At 29.9% G+C, this 24,976-nt stretch overlaps 3 protein-coding genes and 1 non-coding gene across 4 annotated transcripts in view; all 4 read right to left on the reverse strand.

Annotated features, from left to right (window-relative positions):
• LOC118195316 (monocarboxylate transporter 10-like) overlaps nucleotides 1-24,976 on the reverse strand; it is a 587,842-nt gene that overhangs the window by 226,651 nt on the left and 336,215 nt on the right. The window lies entirely within an intron of this gene.
• TRNAS-AGA (transfer RNA serine (anticodon AGA)) lies at nucleotides 1,447-1,528 on the reverse strand. Its single transcript has one exon. It is a non-coding gene; the product is annotated as a tRNA-Ser (tRNA).
• On the reverse strand, nucleotides 14,790-18,529 carry LOC146994448 (speckle-type POZ protein B-like). The gene has a single exon (XM_085827345.1). It carries the CDS (start codon nucleotides 16,570-16,572, stop codon nucleotides 15,499-15,501), a length of 1,074 nt encoding a protein of 357 aa, XP_085683471.1. The 5' UTR covers nucleotides 16,573-18,529; the 3' UTR covers nucleotides 14,790-15,498.
• LOC146994449 (uncharacterized) lies at nucleotides 22,315-24,931 on the reverse strand. Its single transcript, XM_085827346.1, has one exon. It carries the CDS (start codon nucleotides 24,709-24,711, stop codon nucleotides 23,707-23,709), a length of 1,005 nt encoding a protein of 334 aa, XP_085683472.1. The 5' UTR covers nucleotides 24,712-24,931; the 3' UTR covers nucleotides 22,315-23,706.

The raw sequence follows: 24,976 nt of genomic DNA on the forward strand, positions 1-24,976 counted from the left end.
TACTCGGAAAACCTAAATGCACTGAAAAATAATTTTGAACGCTTCTCTGATTAATAAGTTCAACCAATATTACTATTCATCTCAAACCCATTTGCCGAAATTAATATTTCGGATGTATCACATAAGATTGGAAATATGTTTAACAAAAATGTTGGTGTTTTGGAAATGTGCACACCATAGACCAAAATGTGCTCGCGCGAGGAGAAAGGTTGTGCACCCACTGTGCAAAATAAAGGAGCATATGGAGTTAGAAATAATTTTTATGAACTGCAATAAAACTGCAAACGTTCATATAATTTATAAGATGAACTAAATAGCAAATTAAAAACAGTATAGCAAATTTAAAATATTTTAATTTATATGCCCCATATATAGCATACTTAAAAATGTAAAGATTTAAGACATTAAATCGCGTTTCTTATATTGGATTCGGTAATTTGATAAGAATTAGCTAATTAGAGGAATACTGAGTTTATTCGTATTTTGCACCCACTTTAGGGTCTTTTTGCCGATTGGGACTAAAAGTAAATTTTCAATTTTTTGCACCGAAGCATCTGTCTTCCTGCCCGCTGGTCGAATTTCTTCGTGTTTTTATGTCGTTAAAATTTTTAATGAATGCGTTTTGTATTTTTATGTATTTTTCCTTATCAGGAAGTGAGAATTGTATTAAAGGTGAAATATATCTAATGAAATTCGAGGAAAGAAGTTTAAACGAAATGCAGCAAAAAATGTGTATAATTTGGTAGGCTGCACAAGGAAGTCACGTGGTGTCCGCATCAGATTTTATTTTTATGGTTGTAATTATATTCATGTTTTGCAGCCGTAATTTTACTAGAGCTTCCCCTCTTTCAAAATATAATTTCATAAATTTCAGAAATTTATACTAATATATTAACATTGCATTCAATACAGGAATCTCGAATTTTCTAAGCCCTTTAAACTTGAAAAAACTTAAGTAACCTATTGCAGGTTTTAACGGCAAAGATTTTAATAATTTTTCAGTTATAAATAGTGAATGACCAGATGTCTTTAAAGATTAACTATTATGTATTAACTAATTTTTCATTAAAACATCAATTCTAGAGAAATTTGGGGCATCAACTTTTCACATAAATCTTATATAATTTTTTTATTTTAATTTATTTAAGAGGACTCGTTTATATAGAGAATTCCATATTCAGCATTTCCGGTGCAAATAAATAAATATATAAAGAGCCTTTCTTTTCTAAATATGGTTTAATGTTTTATACCGTAACATGAATTACCTTGAAATTTTCTGAAATAATGAATTAAAAAGAAATGCATAAAAAATAAAAATTACTGGCAAATAAAAGATGGCACGAAGAAAAGAAAAACATTTTTTTTTTCAATAAGAGCAGAATGTTACATGAAACATGGATTGCCTTATAGATTTATGAAGTATTATGCCAATAAAAACAAAGACAACGTAGTCGGTAGGATTCGAACCTACGCGGGAAGATCCCAATGGATTTCTAGTCCATCGCCTTAACCACTCGGCCACGACTACTTACAAGCTGGGGCCTTTATTTGACTTTAAGGCAACAAACTCCACCTGCCAGAAGATTGTGTGCCAGGTGCAAATGTGAAATCTGTCTTATGTCATAAAGTTTATTTACAGGCTCTCACTGCGTTCCATTCATTGATAGGTCGCTAAAGCAGCTGTTAAAACATAACTCGAAACTTACTGCAGCGCAATTGGAAGGATTCATGAAAAATTTTTAAAAATGACTTGATCATTATTAAGTTTATTATAAAGTTAACTATTATGAATCCAAATCTTTAAAACAACGAATTAACGGCATTTCGTTGAACAAAAATTCTTACGAATTCTGATTTTTTATTAGCCCAAACGGGTGTTAGTTCAGAAGAGCTATTAGTATCGAAACGGCATTTCACGTCGAATCACTATAAACGGCTACATCTCGTTATAATTGTTGCCACCAAATATTATCGCCCTGTATAATATTTACAGAAATTACGCAAAGAAGAATCTGTGTGATTATCAGTAAGTTTCTCGCATTGTGAAAAAACAACGATACTTAGAGGTATCAAATTTTGACTAAGGCAGTCTTCCACCCGAATAGGGGCACTGGAAGACCGAATCTTGAATTTAGAATTTTTTTTAATTATCTATTTCATATTTTTTAAACTTTAACAATTTTTGATTAAGAAACTCAACAAGTTAAAAGCGAGCAGTGGCAACACACTGTGCGAAATAGAACATTTTTATCTCCAGCGCGCCAAACTGTATATGGGAAATTCTAAAGATATGCTGTTTTTAAATATTTTTAACCCAAATGCTCTGGAAACGTGTATGTATGTGCAAATAGAAAGAAAGCCCTTTTGAGAGTAATAAAAATCAGAAAACTTCGAGAAATATTTATATATATATATTTAATGTGCTTATATATTTACAAGCTACAGTTTAAAAAAAAAAAAAAACGCAATCTCCGCGATTAATTGCCAAAGTTTTCTCCAGCAGAAAAGCATTATTAATTAACTCGGGCTTAATTTCTAAAATTAGAAGTGCCGGAGCCCTATAGAGACTGTGACGAAGGAAATAAATAAATAAATACAATAGCTAAAAATTAAAATAATTAAATAATAAATTTAAATTAATATTAATCATGTAAGTAAAAAACAAATTTAATTAATTAAATAATAAATTTAATTAATTAAATAATAAAAAAACCGCAATCTTCGCGATTAATTGCCAAAGTTTTCTCCAGCAGAAAAGCATTATTAATTAACTCGGGTTTAATTTCTAAAATTAGAAGTGCCGGAGCCCTATAGAGACTGTGACGAAGGAAATAAATAAATAAATAAATACTATAGCTAAGAATTAAAATAATTAAATAATAAATTTAAATTAATATTAATTAAATAAGTAAACAAACAAATTTAATTAATTAAATAATAAATTTAAATTTTAAAAATGTAAAGAGCATGTTACAAAAATGCAAGGGCTCAAGCCTCGAATTGAGCTATTTACTATTTGTAGCAATTTTGTTTTGCACATATCTTGTATTTTTGTAATATGCGTAAATTTTACAAAAGTCCATTTAAAATTATTTGTGAGTTAAAATTTATTAATTTTTTCTCACCCCTTTTTAATTTTACATCATCTCGACTTGTAATTTTAACATTTAGTATTTACGAGATAGCTTTTACTACTTTATTATTGTTTCTAGTTATTGCATGATTTTACATTTTTGCTAAGGAACTATAGAGTCTAATGGATTTTTTTTTTTTTAGCGTAAGCTTTAAAACGTTCTAATATTTAAAAAAATTTTGCAGCTCAATGCGCAAAATTTTTTACCACTAAGATCTCTCTAATTCATGTTGTCTTGCTACTTTTATATATATATATATATACACATGTGTGTGTGTATTTTAAATACATAGATTTTTTAAAATCTCCTCTCCTTTAGGTTTTCCTCTCAGGGGGAGCAAATGATGACCTTTTTATGGGAATTACGAACTTGGCATTATCTGACAGAGTCGAACACGTCGTTCTGCTATATTTTCAGCCATATGTAAAAGACTAGACTGGACTTTTTTGTCTGAAAAAACTATACTGAAGGGATTTGCTGTTATTAACAGTTAATATCAAATTCACTAATTCTGGGATACCATATCTATTATGCATAATTAAATGAGCAGCTTATGTAACTTTAAGTGCTAAATAGCTTTACAGCTAAATAGCCTCTGTAACTTTACGTGCTAACTATCTGTGTTGCTTCTTTAAATGGTTAATTACTGTAATAAATGAAAAAAAAAATTGTCACATTTTATTTAAATTTTAATTGAAAAATAAATCACTCTCAGAGAATAAAAGGTACATAATTTTTTAGTCCAAAGGGGGAATTTGCCCTGAAAGACTATTAATTACGTTTTGGCATTTTCCGTTGAAAACTAGAAACGGCGAAATACTTTTCAAATTGCTGCCACCAAATATTACCGTCCTGTGTTATATTTAAAGAAATTAAATAACGAAGAATCTGCATAAATGTATGTATGTTTCTCGCATGGTGACAAAACAACGGTACCTTGAACCATCAAAATTTGAATAACGTAATCTTCTACAGAATATGGACATGTGGAAGCCCTAATCTGAATTTTAAATTTGTTTTATTATCGATTTCATATTTTGTAACACTTCAACGAATATTTGATTAACAAACTCAACGATTTAAAACCAACCAATGGCAACACTCTACGGTAAAAAAAAAAAAAAAAAAAAAAAAAAAAAAAAATTTTTTTCTCCAGCGCGCAGAACTGTGTATCGAAAATTCTAAAAAATATGCTCATTTTAAAATTATTTTGCGATATTGCTGTTGAACTAAATTTTATGGTTTAAGTGAGAAGAACATGATATTTAATAAATAAAAGTAAAACATAAAGCGTTAAAAAAAAGCAACCCTTTGGACGTAATTTAAAATCTGAAGCCTTTCAGTTTTTTTTTTTTTTATTTAATTAAAATTTTTTATCATACTCTAATTTAGAGACTATATGCCGTATTAGTACATTATAGTTACAGACTATGAATTGATTTTAACTTCTGTATTTTTATTGTGCATAACAGTACGTAAGCTAAGAAGCTACAGTGTAACCACTTTTCAATATAATCTTCATTTCTTATCTATAGAATGCAGTGCCGTATGTTAAAAAAAAAAAATGAATCTTTATTATCTGCTGTGGGAGGCGTCGTCCCTGGTAGTAGGAGGAGTTTCAGTTACCTTATCTGTCACGAGGATGATTCTCAGACTAACAGATAATGGAAATTCCATTGTACATTAGTCTGATAACATTCCCAAATCTGGATCTCTGAAAGGATAGCGAAAAAAAGAACAAAAATCTTAAATTTTGAAACTAAATGCCTGGATCAATTTTCGTCATACGAGTGTTTAATATTTTGAATTTTATTTGTTAAAAATGAATGTAAACTTTTACTAAATATACGGCCCAATGGTGTAAAATATCAGACTTCGTAATTTTCACAAAATTGATTTTGAAAATTTAAAAGTGCCCGAACATGAATATTTGTTCCTCTAAGTTGTCCGGGAACGTTTGACACCCAAGTTTTGGAAAATGATACAAATAAACCTATTTTAGATGTTATTTAGCAGAATACTACTTTAAATCAAACATGTAATAAACATATTATCAAAGCATATTGTTTAGGTTTTTCTTATATTTTGTGTTAAATTTCAGAATTACTAGATATGTTCCAACAAAAACATTTATCAATATTACAGTTTTATATTTGTCATTTATGTTTATTAAGATATAAGGAATTAAATGAGCTAAAATATAATCATAAAGTAAATTGCCAATGGAATATACCTGTTTGAGTATATTCACTTGATATATTTGGAGAAAATTTTGTCTTTTCAATTACAAAATTGTCTGAAAAAAACTTAGTTTAAAAGATAAGTACTGTGAGATATTGTACGAATATCTGAGGAACTTTAAGCATTTTCTTTTATTTGTTGTGATAATAATAAATTTTATTCACTTTTAATATTTTAGTTTAATATTACGAAAGTTAAAAAAAAATCAAGTTTTTCAAAAAGTAGGTTTGATAAAATGCAAACACAATAAGAAGGAAATGAACATGTTGCCACGTATGAAAATTAAATTGAAAAACTAATCTTATTTCCGAGCACATAATAACAAATAGAGAAGTTCAAAATCATCATTTGAACATCACGAAAAGTATTCAAATTAAACTCATTTTAAAGATATTTAGAGAAGTCTTTGTACCTTTAGACATCAGCTTTCGGATTCTTAAACAGAAGCATTCTATTCATAGGGCAGAACAAGAACAGCCATAATTCTGCTACTATGGGCCGGAGAGACAAAATAAAAGTAGTTTTGGGAAGCTTAATTTATAAGCTTTAATGTAAAATATAATTTTAATAAGATAATTTTTTTAGAAACATTTATCGAAACTGATGATTAGAACGTAGTTAGATACCTTAAACTATTTTATTGCCCACAACCAATGGCTGTGAAAACAAAGGCAGCATAAAGCCGTTTACAGATATGGTATACGAGACGGTCATGTCATATAAAATGTGAAAACAACTCTGAAATCATTCTCTCAAAGATGAAGGTAATAATGGATTAGAATTGGAATCATTAACTAGAACTGAAAGAATGAATGTGAAACGCATGTAGGAAATCTTGTGTTCTACTTAAGCTAGTTTTGCAATTTAAACGTTGCTAGACCTAAAATTTAAAATATCTATAAATATGTATGAAAAATGAACTCTTACACGAAAAATATGTGGCCACAAATTCAAATGCATACAAAAAAAAAAAAAAAAAAAAAGCCTTGAAAATATTATTCTAAATGTAACAAATAAACAAACAATGAACTAAAATAACACGCAGTCTTACAACAACGAACTCAAATGAATTTAAATTTTTAGAGAAATTTTTAACACTATTTTAGTCTGTTAGGTCTAAAATATTTATAACAATATATAGTAAAAAATTACTTCCATGTTAGACTGTCTACTGAGATACACTCTGATGTCCTCAAAGGTCACGTGACTTATGCATAGTTAATGTAAGCCAACAATGTGAATGACCTCAGACATCACGTGACTTACATATAGCTAATGTAAACCAATAACATAAATGACCTCGGAGATCACGCGCCTTATATATGGCTAATGCAAACAAACAAGCCCTCTTCTTCTCTTGCATCTTAGTTACCGATATTTTTAATTACCGTTAAGTTTATAAAATTCAATTACACTTTGGTTTATAAAATTCAATTACACTTTTTTGACTTTTGTACTGGCGTAGCCCGTATAGGGTCATAGGGCAAACTTTGTTTTGCAAGGTGGACCGGGCTACGCCCTAACAAAACAAAACACTTTGGGAGCTTATAGCACTTCTCAAAAACATGCATTTTATAAACTTCAAACACATCGGATAAAACATTAACAATTCTTCTCCAGAGATCATTGCACCTGGATTAATCAATTATTATTTCTATCATTTGCTTACTCGTTAAATTTCTTGGTTTTTCAGAAACAAATCATTTGAATTGCTCTGACAAAATAATAATAATAATAATAATAATAATAATAATAATAATAACATTTACATTCCTTCTTAACGACATCATTTAACTTCTTTCAATGATCCTCTTCGAAAACTTTTCCTATTATCTTTAAGATTTTCCTGTTGACCATGCATTCCCAAAAATATTTGTCTTGGAATATATTACCATAATTTGAAACGCAGATCCATGGTGTACAATAACGATGCATTTACATAAAAAACGTTTTCTAAACTTCCAACATATTCTCTGTTTCTCTTAGAATATATTTTCTTTCCAAGTGACTTGAGTTTATTTTCTGAATTCCTACCTTCCAAAAACATCGAACCAAACAAACCATTTGCATAAATTTTAAAAGCTGCAGTTTATGTATATGCACGTTGTTGTATTTTTGTCATGCAAAATTTTTTATTGCGAAAGGCAGTCTGCTTAAGAATACATCTCTTAGTACATGGTTCAATAAAACTATGCTTCTGTCCTTGTTTGTTTGAGTCAAGTCTTAAGGCAAATATTTGATTATTTGCTACGAATCTGATGATTTGGAAATCTTTTTATATGAAAATCCCAAATTTGAGTAATGTAAATAGTTAAGCAATTTTTACACTATGCAAGATTAAAACTGAAAAAAAAAAAAAAAAAAAAAAAAAACTCGAAATTAAAATGTAGAAATAGAAATCGAATCAATCAGAAATGAAGCGAGAACACCCTAAACGTTACATCAGATTTTATTGAATTCATCTTCTTTATTTATTTTTCGAATTTTGCTATTTTCACATTTTTATAATTTTTAGATATTAACATCCCATTTCTTTAATTCTTATTTTATAGATTTTTAGGAGGAGGTTTTGAAATTTATAGGTATTAAATTTCACTTTTTTTGGGGGTATTTCTGTTAAATAGATTCAAAATGTCTTACTTTTCTCTCTCTTTGTCTCTCTTCCTATATATATGTGTGTGTGTATGTAAGTAAAAAATATAAGGAGGAAAATAAGAAGATCCAAAATTTATTTAAAAAGTAAAATCCTGTGCTATGGCTGCTAAGATTAACTGTTGGTGAATGTATAGATGGAATAAAATTCTTCTTAAAAGGTCAGGATTTTTCTGTTTTTTTAAAATTTTAATTGTTTAATTGTTTTAATATATTTTTAAATTTTTAAATATACTTTTAAAATTTTTTTTCATTGCTTAATATACTTTCCTTTATTTGAATTCACCTTCTTTATGAATTTTTTCTGGTTTTGGTGCATATTTTCAGGTTTATATAATTTTTAGGTTTTAATTTCACATTTCTTTAATTATTAATTTGTATATTTATGGTATATTTTGAAATTTATTGGTATTGAAATTCACTTTTTTGGAGGTCTTTGTGTAAAATAGTTTATAAATTCTAAATTTTTACTTTTTGTTTATACCGATCAGTTTTCAGCTGGATATTACGCGAAAATACTTTGAATGATTATTTTTTTAAATAAAATGTTTTCGTGAAACTGTATATATATCACCCTAAACGTTATAACTACACAGAATATACACATACATATCAAAATCGTATTATCTTGTAAATATGGTAATTTTGCAATTTTGTTTTTTAAGAAAACATCCAATGATATTACAGCTTTAACTAATAAATGTGAAAATAAACCCCCTAGCAATACGTATCAGGCAAATCTTAATTAATACGTTATTTTCTTATTAACACGTTACTTTCTATGTGAAATCTTCTCTAAGCTTCTACTTCCCATCAACTCTATTAGAAAGGGAAGTTAAGTGAGTTTAAAAAATAAGCAAAAACTGAAGTTAAGTGACAGAGTTAACTTAGATTAGGTGTTTTTAGACTAATTAGATTAGGTGTTTATAGACTACATTTCTAGACTTTTAGGTTAACTTAGATTACCTAAGAATTATCTAATAAGATCTAATCTAATCTAATAAAACACCTTAGATTAGGTGTTTTACTGACAAAAATGCTTTGTTAATTGTTGGCATGTTCAGCTTTTATTTAGAGTTACGTTAGAGAATATGTTAACATAGGAGACGGGTTTTTATTTTTTTTTAATACTTCCGTTGTATATACTAGCTTAATGACTGTTGTATTCTCAAACCGTAAGAAGTAGATGGATATTGAACTTCTGTTAAATAAATTTAGTTCCATGTAAATTCAAATCGGTGCACAAACAAACGCTTCAGCTTATTTTACGCTTGTTACAGATATTTTACGTTACTGGGTTCTAAGTTAAAAACTGTTTGAAAATACGTTGAAAGTTACTCAGCATTAAGTTACTCAGCATAAAGTGAAGTACAATTACGATGTAACAATATATACTAACCTGGGTTGACTGTGTAAATACATTCATGTATTTAAATAAAAATCTCAAATACAATAACTTAAATTTATTTAAAACTGCTTTTGAAAATTAAACTCCTTTTAGGCTTAATTTCCTTTTGTAAACAAATATATTTTTATCTTATTATACACTATATGCTTCTCAGCATTTTCTCGGTAGTTATTTATGCAATACTGCATCATTAATATCGCTCGCCATATTTCTCCATCCTTCATCTTACAGAAATATTTCATAAATAAATGGATTTTTATGGCAGAATGATGAATATTTGCCTTTCTTTTTATGGCAACACGAATTCATCATGGCAAAGATATAGCAACTAAAGAGATTTACAGTGAGAAAACTCTCTTAAGTTAACAGAGAAGATACTCTGATATTGAACAAATATATATTAATTTAGCGATAGAGGTTATCTGATAAGCTGCACCATATCTGAAAACAGCAGGTGATCGCCAAATGACGATTGATTTCAGCTATTGTTTGGAGTAGCGATAAAAAGGATAAGGAAATTGAGAAATCGGGATTGTGCGCATACTAAAATAAAGATTTACTATTCATGAGATAAATAAAATATTTTCAGATCTTCTATCACGTTTTCCAATAATATGAAAACTCCTGGAACTCCGTGGAAAGTAAGGAAAGTGAAATATGGCTTTAGAAAATATAAATATTTTTCAAAAATAGCAGAGAAAAGCAAAGAAAGTTAAAAAAATTACGAAACAATTCTCTTAATAATAGGAAACATTTAAATACTCGTAATATGCATAAACAAAATTTTTCCTCTAAAAATGTCTTTCGGCATTTTTCGCTGATTCACTATAAAAGACAAATCACTTTTAAATAGTTGCCACCAAATATTAGAGCCCTGTATATTATTTCAAGAAATTAAAAAATTAAGAATCTGAATAAATATATCTAGGTTTCTCGCATTGTGATAAAACAACGATACCTAGAGTCATCAAATTTCGAATAACGTAAGTCTCCATCAGAATACGGGCATCTAGAAGCCTAAATTTTGAATTTGTTTTACTACCTATTTCGCAGTTCGTAAATCATTTATGAGTTTTCGATTAAGAAACTCAACGATTTCATAGCGAGCAATGATAACACTCTACGGGAAAGAAACACTTTTATTGCCAGCGCGTGAGACTGTGTACCGGAAATTCTAAAGATATGCTCTTTTAAATATTTTGCGATACTGTTGAATTGAATTTTATGGTTCAAGTGCAAGGTTTTATGGTTTAAGTTGAATTGAATTTTATGGTTTAAGTTGAATTGAATTTTATGGTTTAAGTTGAATTGAATTTTATGAAGTTGAATTGAATTTTATGGTTTAAGTTGAATTGAATTTTATGGTTTAAGTGCTTCTTAGTTTTCTATTGAATCACTAAGAACCTGATATTTAATAAGTAAAGGTAACACACAAAAAGGTAAAAAACGCCCCTTTGGGCATAATATTATAAGGTATTTCTCCCACCTTCCTAGCGTGTCTTCGTGGTGTAGTGGTTCTGCAAGCTGGGCCGGTATTTCAGAGGTCCGTGATTCGATTCCCGGGAAGGGATTGCTAATTTTTCATCTTGCCTGCTTTCAAAATACCTAATGTCTCTACAATATAAAATCTGGAAGCTTTCACAATTTTTCGTTTTTTTCAAAATGACTATTGAGTAGTTCTGGAGTCTTTAAGAATTATATCTGTTCTATTACCTTGATTTTTAGATGAGTAATTGATTTTAAAAAATAATAGTAATATAGTTAAGGAATCTTTATATTAGTGTGGTTGCACTTTATAGTAAATAATTATATTAGCTAATTGTTTTGAGCCAGTGTGTGTCAAAGCTTCTTAATTTTATATTGAATCACTAAAAGAATAATATTTGTAAGAAATATGTCACTGCTATGAATTAATTTGGCAAAAACAACATTTAAAATATTAGTCGTTTCCATTATTTAATGTTACATGAAAAATTTTTAATGTTTTTTCGTTTTCTTGAAATTAAGCATCATGTTCGTTTCACAGATTTTGAGTAACACTGGATTTACAACTCTTACAGAATTTTTTTAAATTAGGCTAAAAATAGCCTGTTTTTTTACCTAATTTAAAATTTTTCATTCGTGTGTTCCAGTTTAACAAATTCTTTTTTAACAAGAGCATGTTTTACACATTCTTAATTTTAGACAATTATCTATTTATAATATATAGTTTGTTCCATCATGGTTTTTGAGACACTTTTGACGATCTCTGTATAGTAGATACTGAAATGAAATAAACAAAATTCTATTTCTGTACCATATCAAACAGAACTAGTGGAAATTTTTGCTTTTTTACGAAACACTTAATTCCATATAAACTTAAACTAAAGTACATAAAACCAGCCCCAGTATGTTGGGATTGTTCTGAAGTATATATGTTTACTAAGCATCAAAATGCTTCAGCAAACGCCAGATAGTTCAAATGTTTTATAGCAAAAAATTTTTATACAGTTTGTTGTCGTTGAATTACCTACCATGTCACTCAACGTGGCATTAAACTGCAACAAACTGTGTTCTTAATTATTTTCTAAATAATTCACCATTGCTAAATACCATTGGCTGAGCGAAAACGATCTCTGAATACTGGTAATTTATCATGATTTAAATTCTCGGAAACTCAATGATATAACTTCATTAGATTCTGGCGGTTTCTCCCCATGTGCATTTTGAATACAATAGAGATTGTAGTGTAAAATTCTCCACGAAGGCAACTCCATTAAATCAAAGAACCTTCGTAAACTTAATAAATAGCCAATCAAATATTTTGAAGTATTAAAAATAGTGAGAATTTAGAAACGCATAACAACATAATCTCACAATACTCGTAATAAAGTAAATAGAAGAAAAATGAATTATGAACTAATAAGCAACCTCTATAGTACTGTGAATTACCTACTATAGTACTGTGAATTAAATGTGAAGGAAAATAAAAAATTATCAAGCGAACCACCTCGAAAACAGCCAGCCCCTTCGCCGGGACTCGAACTACCAGTGTTCAGCGGGGTTTTACCTCTCGGCAGGTGGTGGACAAGGGAATGATTAACCCGGCGGAAGTCGCAACAAGAAAAGTTACTAGATTAGGCGCGTGGGGTATCACATACCCCAATATTTAAAATAACATACAAATAGTATTATTTAGTTTTAAAACTGTTTTTTTTTTTTTTTTTTTTTTTTTTTTTTTTTTTTTTTTTTGTTCTCGTGTATTATAAATAAGTGAATAATAACTGGGTTTCAAAAAATGAATTTCCGAAATAATCTTAGAGTTAAAATTAAGATAAATGAAAATAATAAAAAAATAAACATCATGCCTCTAAGTTTCCTTGCATCTCTAATACACCATGCTTATTTTATTTCTTCAGACTTTGAACGAAATACATTCATGTGTTCTTGGCACAGAATGTTTTCACATTTTAAAAATTGCATTCACGTTCTTCTGTCCTTGGTGCGAGGGCAAAAAATTTATCACATCTTTCATACTTAGTCGTTTCGAATTTCATGTATTCGTTTTATTTCTTCGTCGAAACTTCTGCTTTTGTTTTGCATGCAGTATGCCAGTTCCTTGAAAAAGTATTAATCTCTGATTCTTAGCTCAATACTTTTTTTCATTAATTGTAATGCTAAGTTCTTCAAAAAGAGACTTCTGTTTCCGGTTGGTGGATTAGCAGTTGAATGTAATATAATTCAAGCATTTATTACAGCAACATTCAGTGCAGGAAAGAAAATTACCATTGGCCACCTCCTTGTTATTCTGGAAATTGAATAATTGGCTGACATTTCATCTCCTATATCCACTGCTCCTTTAGTCATATTATTAAAACATATAATTCCTGACGTTTTATTTTCTCCAATAGATGATCCTATAGTATGATCGTTATATAATGTTGAAAGCATAAGAATAGTTTTTCCTTTTTTAGGAACAACAAGAATTAATGTTTTATCTATTTCGAAACCCAAACATTGTAGAAAATATTCTTAGTTTCACCTTCAGTTTCCGAGATGCAATCTTCATCGCTTTCAAATATTTATAATAAATCTCACAGGCGTTGCATCTCCAGTTCATAGGGACTCATTCTTTTTACCATAATGCAGTTAGAAATTTTTAAGAATTTAATGTCAAGTACTTTAAAATCACTTGCGAGTAGAAATATTTACTGTTACACTGTAGAAATAAATTTCTGAACTAAATATTCAGTCAGAAAAACACTTACACGGACAGGCGCGTGGGGTGTGTCATACCCCAGTTCCAACAAAATACCGATAAATCTTTTTCTGAAACACACAGACAAAGAAAAAGCGGTTCTGAAAGTCAACCACAACTAGAAACTCAGCTACTGAAAGCAGCACAGAATTTCAATTTCACAAGTTAGGAATATTCCACATTTATATAGCGTTAGGGTATGATACACCCCACGAGCTTTCTTGCTGGTTAATAAAAGTTAGTTATATACATATTGCATTATATACATATCGAATTACTGTTACCAAAGAAAAATAAAAAAATGGGGTCTTCAGAAGATTCTTCGAGTAATTAAAATATATTATTATTATAAAATAATGTAGCTTGAGATCATTATTTTTACAAGGAAAAAATTTATGATATTTTTCAGGTAATAATTGCTTTTGTAAAAATCACTCATTTGTGCACCCACAAGCTTCAACAAAACAGAACAGTTTCTATTTCTAGAAACGCTGCTATTTGAATATTTTCCAGTAATTCTGATTTAATTTTGAAGTATTCTTATTTTAATATTTGCTAGGATAGTTATCTCTTAGTATAATTAAACAAGCTAAATTAATATAATTAAAATAAGCGAAAAAATTATATCCTTCGTTTCCGACTTGGGTTTAAAAGTGTTATTTAAAAGTGTGTAAGGTTTACCCGAAGAAGAAGCCTTTAGAAATAAGAAAATTTTTGGAAAATTATTAAGATGTCTGTAACATATGTAGAAACGCTATAACACTCATCAAGTCACTACAGTATGAAAATATAGTCAATCACATAAATTTAAAAAGAAATTTAAACAACATTCATTCTTATATTAATTTTTTTTTGTTCAACATCATTTCAAAGCCCATTGTAAAAGACACCTCTTCTTCAAGGCAGAAAATTATTTTATTCATAATATATATGCTATTACACTATACTAAGAATACATACCTTATACTGCACTATTTTGCGCTTCATCCGTTATTAGCAATTAATTTTCAAGTGAAAGCAAAATTTAAATTCATGAAAGATATTACTGTTTCAAAACTGCAACTAGAGTAATAAAAAGCAAGTAATTCAAAAACATTCTCTAAATGAAACAAATATATAAAAATTAAGAAATTTCTAATTTTAATTACTTTTTTTTACACTTACACGAACACTTTATTTATACTTAATTTTTTATACTTAAAACGAACACGAACATTTTTATACTTAATTTCCCTCTGGTTTTAATGTTAATCTGCTGCAGTTAATTTTCATGAAGTATTACGCAAACATTTAAAATATATATATACACTAATCGAGCATAAAGGGAAAAGAATGCCAAAATATAAAACAAAATTAAAATGTAAACAAAAAATCAATTATTAACAGTATCATGCTTAAAATTTAGTATAATGTATTACGGTTTCCATAACTTGATTATCCATCCCTTTTCAAAACACAGTAAACCATAAGAGTAATTGATATCATAGTAATTTATTTTGATATTCGAATAAAAATTTCGCAAATATCTTCTACACCTTTACACAAATTTTCATTTATAACTGTCATTAATGCACATACTAAATAATATTCAGACAGGCAAATTAATATAAATTTACTTTTCAAAATCAACTGTAAATTTATAGAAAAAAAATTAATAGGTACTAAGCATTTCTAGGCTACAATATCGTCAAAATGATAAACCATTTCATATTTGTTTACTTATAACAACATTCAAGATAAACCACTGAAAGGCGAGAATTTAGTATGTAAAATACTACACTGATCCAAACATTAAAAATGTATTATCAATCAAAACAAATAATAAATTATTTTTTATCTTGAATTTTCGATTTCAGGTGAGTCATCGCCGAAGACAAAACTTCAACTGCCAAAGGGGAACGCTCTTTCACAAGAGTAAGCCATGCTTCGGTAGTATTCAGCTCTTCAAATTTGTCTGAAATAAAACTAATGGCAGCATTTTTTAGCATAATATCGTTATGCATGTTCCCTAAGATTAATATCTCAACAGCTGTGGAATTGCAGAGCGACGAAATTATAAACTGGCTACACTTATCTTTCAGCTGCAACACAGCGTACTTGTCCGATGCGGAATATAGGTCTCGTGCCGTGGGATAAGAAAGCTCGTTTATGTGTCCCGTATACATGAACAGGATGAGCTGATTCAACACAAGGGCATCGATGTCGGAGATAATCATTCTGTTTTGTGTTGTTTCATTCATTGGATGTCGCAACATGCTTGCGAAAACTGGAGATCTGGCCGAAAGAACACACTTATGAGCGTGAAATGTTTCTGAGCCACAGATCAGTGTGAAGTCAGAATGGTGATTTTCTTCGTACATTGTTTGCATATCCCGAGATAAGCTGATTAAAGAATTCGTGTCAGTTGTTGCTATGGGCTTTCCTTTTACATTTAAAATATCGAAATCACTATCAGTTTGCACTTCCTTTTCATTTACATTCGTTTTTTCATCAGGAGGTTCCATTTCAGTGACAGTAAACGTAATTTTTACAAAACGATCGTGATTATCCAGAAGTGTGGATTTAAGGATTGGAAGGGAAACGCAAGTGCTTATCTTGTCCATAGAAGCTTCGAAATTTATGAGGCCTTGTGAGTCTGTCGATAGATGGCCTTTTAGCATAAGTCGTAGTCCACTCTTTTGTCTGCGTAGACATAAGCGATTCGTAAAAATGCTTCCTGAAACATCTGGACGAAATTCAAGAGTCCACTCTTTTGAGTGTTCAAAGCTCTGACTGTGAACACCTCCTCTCCAGCCGAAAGGAACATACCATTTGAAATCCAATGTATAAGTCCTCATATCTATTTCTCTTGACTTAAAATTCTCTAAAATTCTACGTAGTGTTTTCCTATATAATTCCATTTCGTCAATTTAATCTAAGCCTATCTTTCAGAAAAAAAATTCTTATGACGAAGAAAAGCGCATCTCAGCAACAACATTATAAGAACTGTGACGATGAGTCTAGTATAAAGTTCTTTGTAGAACGGAAATTCACGAGACTAAGATCGCTGCAATATTTTCAACAATTTATTTCTACATTAACAGAAACTCCTGTTTTTATCATTTATCAGACATCTTATCCAAAGCGATTCATCGTACCCATGGAAACGAATCGACTAAAGCGAAACGAAACTTTATCAGTGATGCACTGAAACAATATATAATTGAAGTGAAAGATTCTTAGAAATACTGGTATCTGCCTGAGAGAACTAGTATTTTTGACAGCAGAAATAAACATAGGTGGATAAATTTTATTCGAAAGTTTTTAGTTCGTCACTGAACTTTTATAAACTACATTGGAATCCAATGCAATCCACTGGATTATTCAATTGTGGCAAAGCACACGAGGGCTATCTGCCTAAAGGAAGGAATGCCTTCGTGGAGGACTTTCTAAGGGGAACTGTCTCGTATACACGTTACACGTGGAGAAAACCAAGAAAACGCCCATGCAGCCAGCCCGTTCGCTGGATTCGAACCTCGAACCGAACTACCAGTGTTCAGCGTCTTTACCGTTCGGCCGCTAGTGGGCTATAAACTACAGTAAAGCAGCTTTCTAAGATCAAAAAAACCTCTGTAACTGACCGCAATAGGAATGAAACTTTGGTATCCAATCTAATCCTTCTAAGATGACCACCTTCATAGAAGGGTAAATCATTTCGAACTGTAAATGGTCGCTTTGAACTTAGCTTTGCATTAGAAAAAAATTAATTTTTTTTATTCCTTTATATGAAAAAAGGTGAATTTTTTCTTTTTCTTTTTTAACACATAGTGAATCATTTCTTAGCAGCGTTCCCCGAAAGTGATCAGTAGTTGGTTTAGGATGAAACGTTATTCTAGCCGTTGTTTGGTAGCTACTTTATCATGGTTGCTTCTTAACTGTTGTGGGATTATCACTTAGGAAAGGCGGCTTAAATAAGAATGTTTTTAAAGCAATCCGTCTTATATTAGTATTTAGAACAAGATGTACTGGCCGACGTCTTTCATTTCTTGGTTGGATTATTTAATTACAACAAAGCACTGAAGGGCTACCTACCTAAGGGGAAGGACGCCTTCGTGGATAATGTTTGAAGGGAACATCTGGTTCATATACACGTTAAACATGGAAAAAAGACGAAAACGCCCATGCAACCAGCCCATTCCCCTGGATTCGAACCTCAGACCGAACTATCAGTGCTCAGCGAACTTGTATTTCTTAGAGTCGTGCGTTTGCTGAATGTTTCTTAATTTTCAGAATATCTCAATTTTCACTTGCCAGAAATCTGAAACAAAATTACATTAATATTTGAGTAGATTTTATTTTGGCGCGACTCTGTGTCCTCGGAATTTTTAACAATATTTAAGTTATTATTTGCCAATGAAAATTTTTAATTAAAATTTAATAAAATGAAATCTTTATCGGACTGACATTAGAGTAGGGTGATTTCAAGAACAAAAAATGCACATATTGCACTTTGTTACTATTTACGTTTTCCGCCCTAAGGCACTTCACGGCAGGGACGGATGCATTCGTGGAGGACTTTCTAAGGAAAACTGGCTCGTATTAGCAAGTTAATATGGGGAAACCCACAAAAACGCCCAAGAAGCCAGCCCGTTATTACGATTCGAACATCGGACCGAAATACCAGTGTTGAGGGACATTACGTCTAGGCCACTGGTTGGTCACTTATTGTACACTGACTTTTATTTTCAATGAATCAAACGTTTCTAGTGCAATTTTTATGTATTTAAATGACCAGTTGTTTAGAATAAGAAACCATTATTGTTGAAACATTGTAGGAATCATTTTAAGTATTTTATAAGCGTGTGATTTTGAGTCTGGATCATAAATAAAAATTAATAACCGAGTTCGCTTCTTGCACAATCATTTTTTAATTAAACTGATCAGAAAGAATTCTTTTCCACTAAAATGAACCTATTTAGCACTACTACGCATTGAACTAAAAGTATCTAAGATATTTTGAAAAAAAAAGGTATTTTTAAAGAAGGCGTACTGATTTCCATTTAAAATCGAACCAAAAGTATCATTTTGTTTTTCGTAAATTTACAGATGTTATGCATTTTATTTATCTGTTATTATCGGTAGTTTTAGTTTCTCAATTCATATTAATTAACAAATATATGCTTTGAAATAGCTGAATCATCGTGATATGTAATGTTAGGTAAATGCAGAATTATGTTTTTAAGTAAATGGTTTGCTCAAACTCGTTGTTGTTCTTTTTTTTACTTCCTTGTACGGAGTAAAAAGGAAGTATTGTAATCGCGAAAAGTTTCAGCCAACATATTTAAACGAAAATATCCATTTTAACCGCTATCGAATGCAATTTAACGATGTTTTCGCGTGATATCTGTGCGTAAGGACAGAATAAAAGACACCTTTCTTCCAAAAAATTTATAAAACTGCTTTAAAACTAATTCTGAAGAGAATTTTTCGTGGCGTCTGTAGGAACGTATGTACGTACGTGCGTACGTACGTACGTATCTCGTATAACTCAAAAACGAGTAGCCTCAGAACGTTGAAATTTTGTATATAGAACTGCTATAACATTTAGATGTGAACCTCGTATTTTGGTTGCAATCGGCCGCACCAAATGTATATAAATATATTTATATATATATCCACTCTGTTACCCGGCTAAGTGATCTCAGTATCTTTACTCTTATATGTTTGTAAATTGTACATTTTTTGCTTTCAAAATGATTGAATTATGTTGTTTTTCTCTTCCCGTTAAGGTTTTTATGCCTTTCGTAATTCTGGAAGCAATATTTGTACAATTATCAACAATTTAAAAGCTGTTTAAGTGCGGTTAAGTTTTAAATAACATGGCGGACATATTTGTTTACATTTGAAACAGCAGAATTGTAGATTTGTTGCCAATCTAGAGAGACTAAGCTTCGCAACACAAAAACGCCTTCATTTATTATTGCGAATTAAATCATGTTTAATACTTTCTGGAAATTTTTCGAGGAAATAAGTGTTTAAGATTTACTTCGTAATTTTTAATGCAGATATTTTGAGTTTTTATGTATTTTTGCGTTGTCGCGAAGTGAGAGCTGAATTAATTGAATGAGAAATACTGAATCGTCTGTGAAAAACTGTTCCTTTTCTGTTTTGTTTGCTTAATTTCTTTCATACATCGTTTTAGCTTTATTATAGTATTTGAATAGAACATGTGGCAACAATAATTCTTCAAATGATATAAATTTTGTGCATTCAGAGTGTCGTTATAGTAAACAAATATAGTGCATTTTAAAGAGTGCATTTATTCTATTGTGGTTTATGCGTTGTGGACGAAGTAGATTTAATTCAATTCAATCAATTTAAATGAAATTCAAGAAAAAATGCGTATAATTTAATATTCCGTACAATGAAGTCATGTGGTGTACACATCAGATTTTTTCATTTTATTGTTGCAACATGCTGAACTTTCATATAAGTGTTGTGGCGATAATGCGGATATGTTTGGCGATGTATATACTCTTATTCATTTTACATGCAGTCCTTATTATACTGTATATTCTTCTTATTCACTTTAATAATATTCAATATTCGGGCTGATTCCGTGACACAATTATTTTAATGCATGTTTAACATTAATGCGTATTTAACACTGAAATCATATTATATAACTCGATGTAAATCGTGAAAATTTTTGGTATGTAAGATACACAATCAAGTCAAATAAACTCAAGTTTTATGAATTTTTCTGATTGCAAATGAATTATAATTTTACATGCAGTGTACTGAGCGTAATGTGGAGATTTTTTACCATAGAGTTATTTCCATTATGAAAACTTGAAAATATGCAAATATTAATTAGGCAATATGTGATATAAATCTTAGAATGAAAGCAATAACATCTTTCATTACCTAAATACAAATGACTGCTGGAGAAGATGATATTTCTTCTAGAAATCTTTGTAGCTCAACTACTAAATTTAAAAAAAAAATAATTAAAAATTGTATAAGCTTTCAGATTTTAAACTACGCCCAAAGGGGCGTTTTTTCACGAAGGATTGAAAATGGGATTACAAAAGTGATACAGACATTCAAAGCCATTCGACACAAAATACCATTACACATTATAAAGTTCTGCGTTGGTACTCTACCAGCATAATACCAGAAAGAAATGTAAGGAAACATCACGCATATAATATCCTTGCTTGAAGATGCACGCGTTGTTAATATTAAAGGAATGCTTTGAAATTCGTTGAGTTTGTTAATAAAAAATTTGTTAAAATTTTACAAATTATGAAAAATATAATTAAACATATTCCAAATTTGTGTTTCCAGATGCCGATGTTCGATCCAAGGACTATTATAAAAAATTTGGTGTGTTTTCAGATTTTTATCTTGAAACAAGAAAAAATGCGACGTATGCGACAGACATACATAGGTACATAAGTACAGATATCAAGAAGGAAATCTTTTCTGAATCAACCTGAATCCATTTTACAATCTTTTTTGGTAAAAACGGTCTTTTATTGTGTCCGTACGTACAGATGTGACACAAAAACATCATTCAAATGGTTTCGAAAGCAGTCGAAATGGATATTTTCGTTGAAATACGATGCCCGTTATGTTTTGCGATTACTATACTTATTTACTTCGCACAACGAAGTAAAACGGTCAGTAATTAAATAATAAAACTTTGAAAATGATTTCCTAATTATTCTCGTAACCTTGCAAATTATAGCTAATAACGATCTTAACTGAATGATATACATTTTGCAGATATTTTCAATCATATTTTCCATATGTCTGACTTAATAGATATCTGACTTTTTACGATGCAAATTTACACAGTGCATCAACAACGTGTTAAAACTTAACTCATAAAAAGGCAGATATTTAGTTTATATGTGTTTATACTGAAGTATATGCTAAAAGTTTCACTGAAAATAACGATTAATGATTATATTTGCTGTATTATTTAATAATAATAGTTTTATTGCTGGTAACTACTGATAAATCCTTAGTGATTGACTTTCTGGTTTATAGATATTTTCAGTTTTAGCAAATAAGCTTTTGCTAATGGAGCTTTTAAGATACTAATATGCTAATAGAACTTTTAAGATACGAAAAGCAACTACAGATTATTTCGAATTTTATTTATAAAATCAGATTTCAGTAATATAACTGAATTACTGCTAAAGCTTTACTAATTAGAGACGATAAATATTACTTCGGGAATTATTTGTATTCCATATTAGTGATGTACTGTGATACTCTATTAACATAGTAATGAACCACCTTTACCCAAAGAGTTACGTTTTTAAAAATGTTTTCAATCTTACTCTCTAGAATTTTGATTTGATTGTAAAGTTTTAGGCTTATTTAAATATTATTTATTATTATTTGAATAATTGACTGAACATGATACAAGTTTAATTATTTATAAAGGAAAATATTTATTACTGCATAGATTTTTACATATATTCATTTTTAAAGACATAGACCTTTTACTTACGCAGATGTAAGCTTTTTGAATATTATTTTACTGCCTGTAATATTATTTGTCTGAATTGCTGAAATGTAATCAAAATGGTGCTTTTAAGTAAGATTTTGCTCCAAGAAAGAGAATAAACTTCAAAGAACTCTAAATCTGCTGAGTGAGGGATTTTTATTTTCACTTATTTTTTTATTTTATTACCTTAGGCACTACACGAAAAGAGAGGGATTTTCCGGGAAGGTCGTTTTAAGAAGATTCTTCGAGTTAAAATAATGAATCGTCAGGATATTAATTTTACAAAGAACATTTTATGACATTTTTCAGGTTATAATTGTATTTGTAAAAAGCACTCATTTCTTCATCCACATGTTTCAACAAAGTTTCTTATTCCAGAAACACTGCTATTGAATATTTTCAAGAAACTAAAATATCTGTAACATATGTAAAAGACGCTATAACATTCATCAAGTCACTGCAAGAAGTCAAGCACTTAAAATTTAAAAAGTGAAATGAAACAACATTCATCCTTATATTAGTTATGGTTTGGTTCAGCAGGATTTCAAAAGCCATTGTAAACGATCTCTCTGCTTTCAAGTGCAAAATTATTCTATTCATAATATATATATATATATTACACTATACTAAGAAAACATATACATTATAGTGCACTAATACGACTATTTTGCACGTCATCCGCTATTAGCTATCAATTATGAAGTTAAAGAACAATTTGTACTTATAAAAGATATTATAATTTCAAAACTGGAACTAGAATAATGAAAAACACGCAAATAAAATACATTCTTTCTATGAAGCAAATATACAAAATTACATAAATTATAATTTTATTAATTATTATATTATTAATAATTATTTATTATTAATCATATTTATTTATGCATACTTTATTTTCCTGTGGTTTTAAAGTTTATCTGCTGCAGTTAAATTTCATGAATTATTTATTACCCAAACATTTAGCATACATATAGAGTAACCAAACATAACCGGAAAAGAAAGCCAAAATGTAAAAGATATTAAAATGTAAATACAGAATCAATTATTAATAATATGATTATGCTTAAAATTTAGTATAATTATTACGGTTTTCGTAACTTTAAAATTAAATCAATGTAATTATTTAGCCATTCCTTTCCAAATGATTGTGGAGTAAACCGTAAGAGCAATTGATATCATAGTAATTTATTTTGATTTTCGAATAAAAACTTTGCAAATATCTTCTATGCCTTTACCCAGATCTTCATTCATAACTTATCAATGCACATACTAAATAATATTGGAACATGCAAAATAATTATTAATTTACTTTTGAAAATCAATTGTAAATTTACATTAAAATAAATGAATAGCTACTAACCATTTCTATGGTACAATATTGTCAAAATGATAAACCATTTCATATTTGTTTATATATGACAATATTCAAGTTGAACCACTGAAAGGCAAGAATGTAATATCCAAAACAAAACTCCATGCTACACTGAACTAATCATTAAGTAATGTATGATAAATTAAAAGGAATAATAAATTATTTTTTATTCTGAAGTTTCGATTTCAGGTGAGTCATCGCCGAAGACAAAACTTCAACTGCCAAAGGGGAACGCTCTTTCACAAGAGTAAGCCAAGCTTCGGTAGTATTCAGGTCTTCAAAATTGTCCAAAATAAAACTAATGCCAGCATTTTTGAGTATACTATCGTTATGCATGTCCCCTAAAATTAATATCTCAACAGCTGTGGAAGTGCAGAGAGACGAAATTATAAACTGGCTACACTTATCTTTCAGCTGCAACACAGCGTACTTGTCGGATGCGGAATATAGGTCTCGTGCCATGGGATAAGAAAGCTCGTTTATGAGTCCGGTATACATGAATGATACCAGCTGATCCAACACAACGGCATGGATGTCGGGTATAATCATTCTGTTCTCTGCTGTCTCATTCATTGGATGTTGCAACATGCTTGCGAAAACTGGAGATCTGGCCGAAAGAACACACTTATGAACGTGAAAATTTTCTGAGCCACAGATCAGTGTGAAGTCTGAATGGTGATTTTCTTCATACATTGTTTGCATATCCCGAGATAAGCTGGTTAAAATATTCGTGTCAATCGTTGCTATGGGCTTGCCTTTTACATTTAAAATATCGAAATCACTATCAGTTTGCACTTCCTTTTCATTTACATTCGTTTTTTCATCAGAAGGTTCCATTTCAGTTACCTCAAAATGAATTTCTACGTAAGGTGTTGCGTACAAATGAAGCGTCCTAGTAAAAATTGGAAGGAAAATGAAAGTGCTTAGCTTGTCCATAGAACCTTCGAAATTTATGGTGTGTCCTGCATTTATTATTAGATGGCCTTTTAGCTTAAGTGGTAGCCCAGGATTTCGTCTCTGTAGACAATAACGTTTCGCTTTTTCTGAAACATCTAGACGTATGGAAAGATTCCACTCATTTGAAGGCCCAAACCTTCTACTGGATTTCTCGGGGAACCGGCCACAGCCAGGTAACCAAGTAAAATTTAATTGATATTGCCTCATGCCAAATTTTTAACTTAGAAGACTCTAAAATGCTCTATAGGTTTTCCCTATATTAATCGATTTCGTGAATTTAATCAAAGTCTCTTTAGCAGAAATAAATTCACATGACGAGGAACGGTAGATCTCGTCAACCATACTATAAGAACTGCAGTGATGAATTTAATACATATACTTTGTTGAACGTAAATCTTGGAGACTCATATCACTTCAGCAACAGCTTTCAAAATTCACGGAAAGTGCTGTTTTTATCACTTATCAAACGTTT

Source organism: Stegodyphus dumicola, chromosome 11 (assembly GCF_044657685.1).
Source record: "Stegodyphus dumicola isolate Sdum_Otavi_A_Nest chromosome 11, ASM4465768v1".
Lineage (NCBI taxonomy): Eukaryota > Metazoa > Arthropoda > Arachnida > Araneae > Eresidae > Stegodyphus > Stegodyphus dumicola.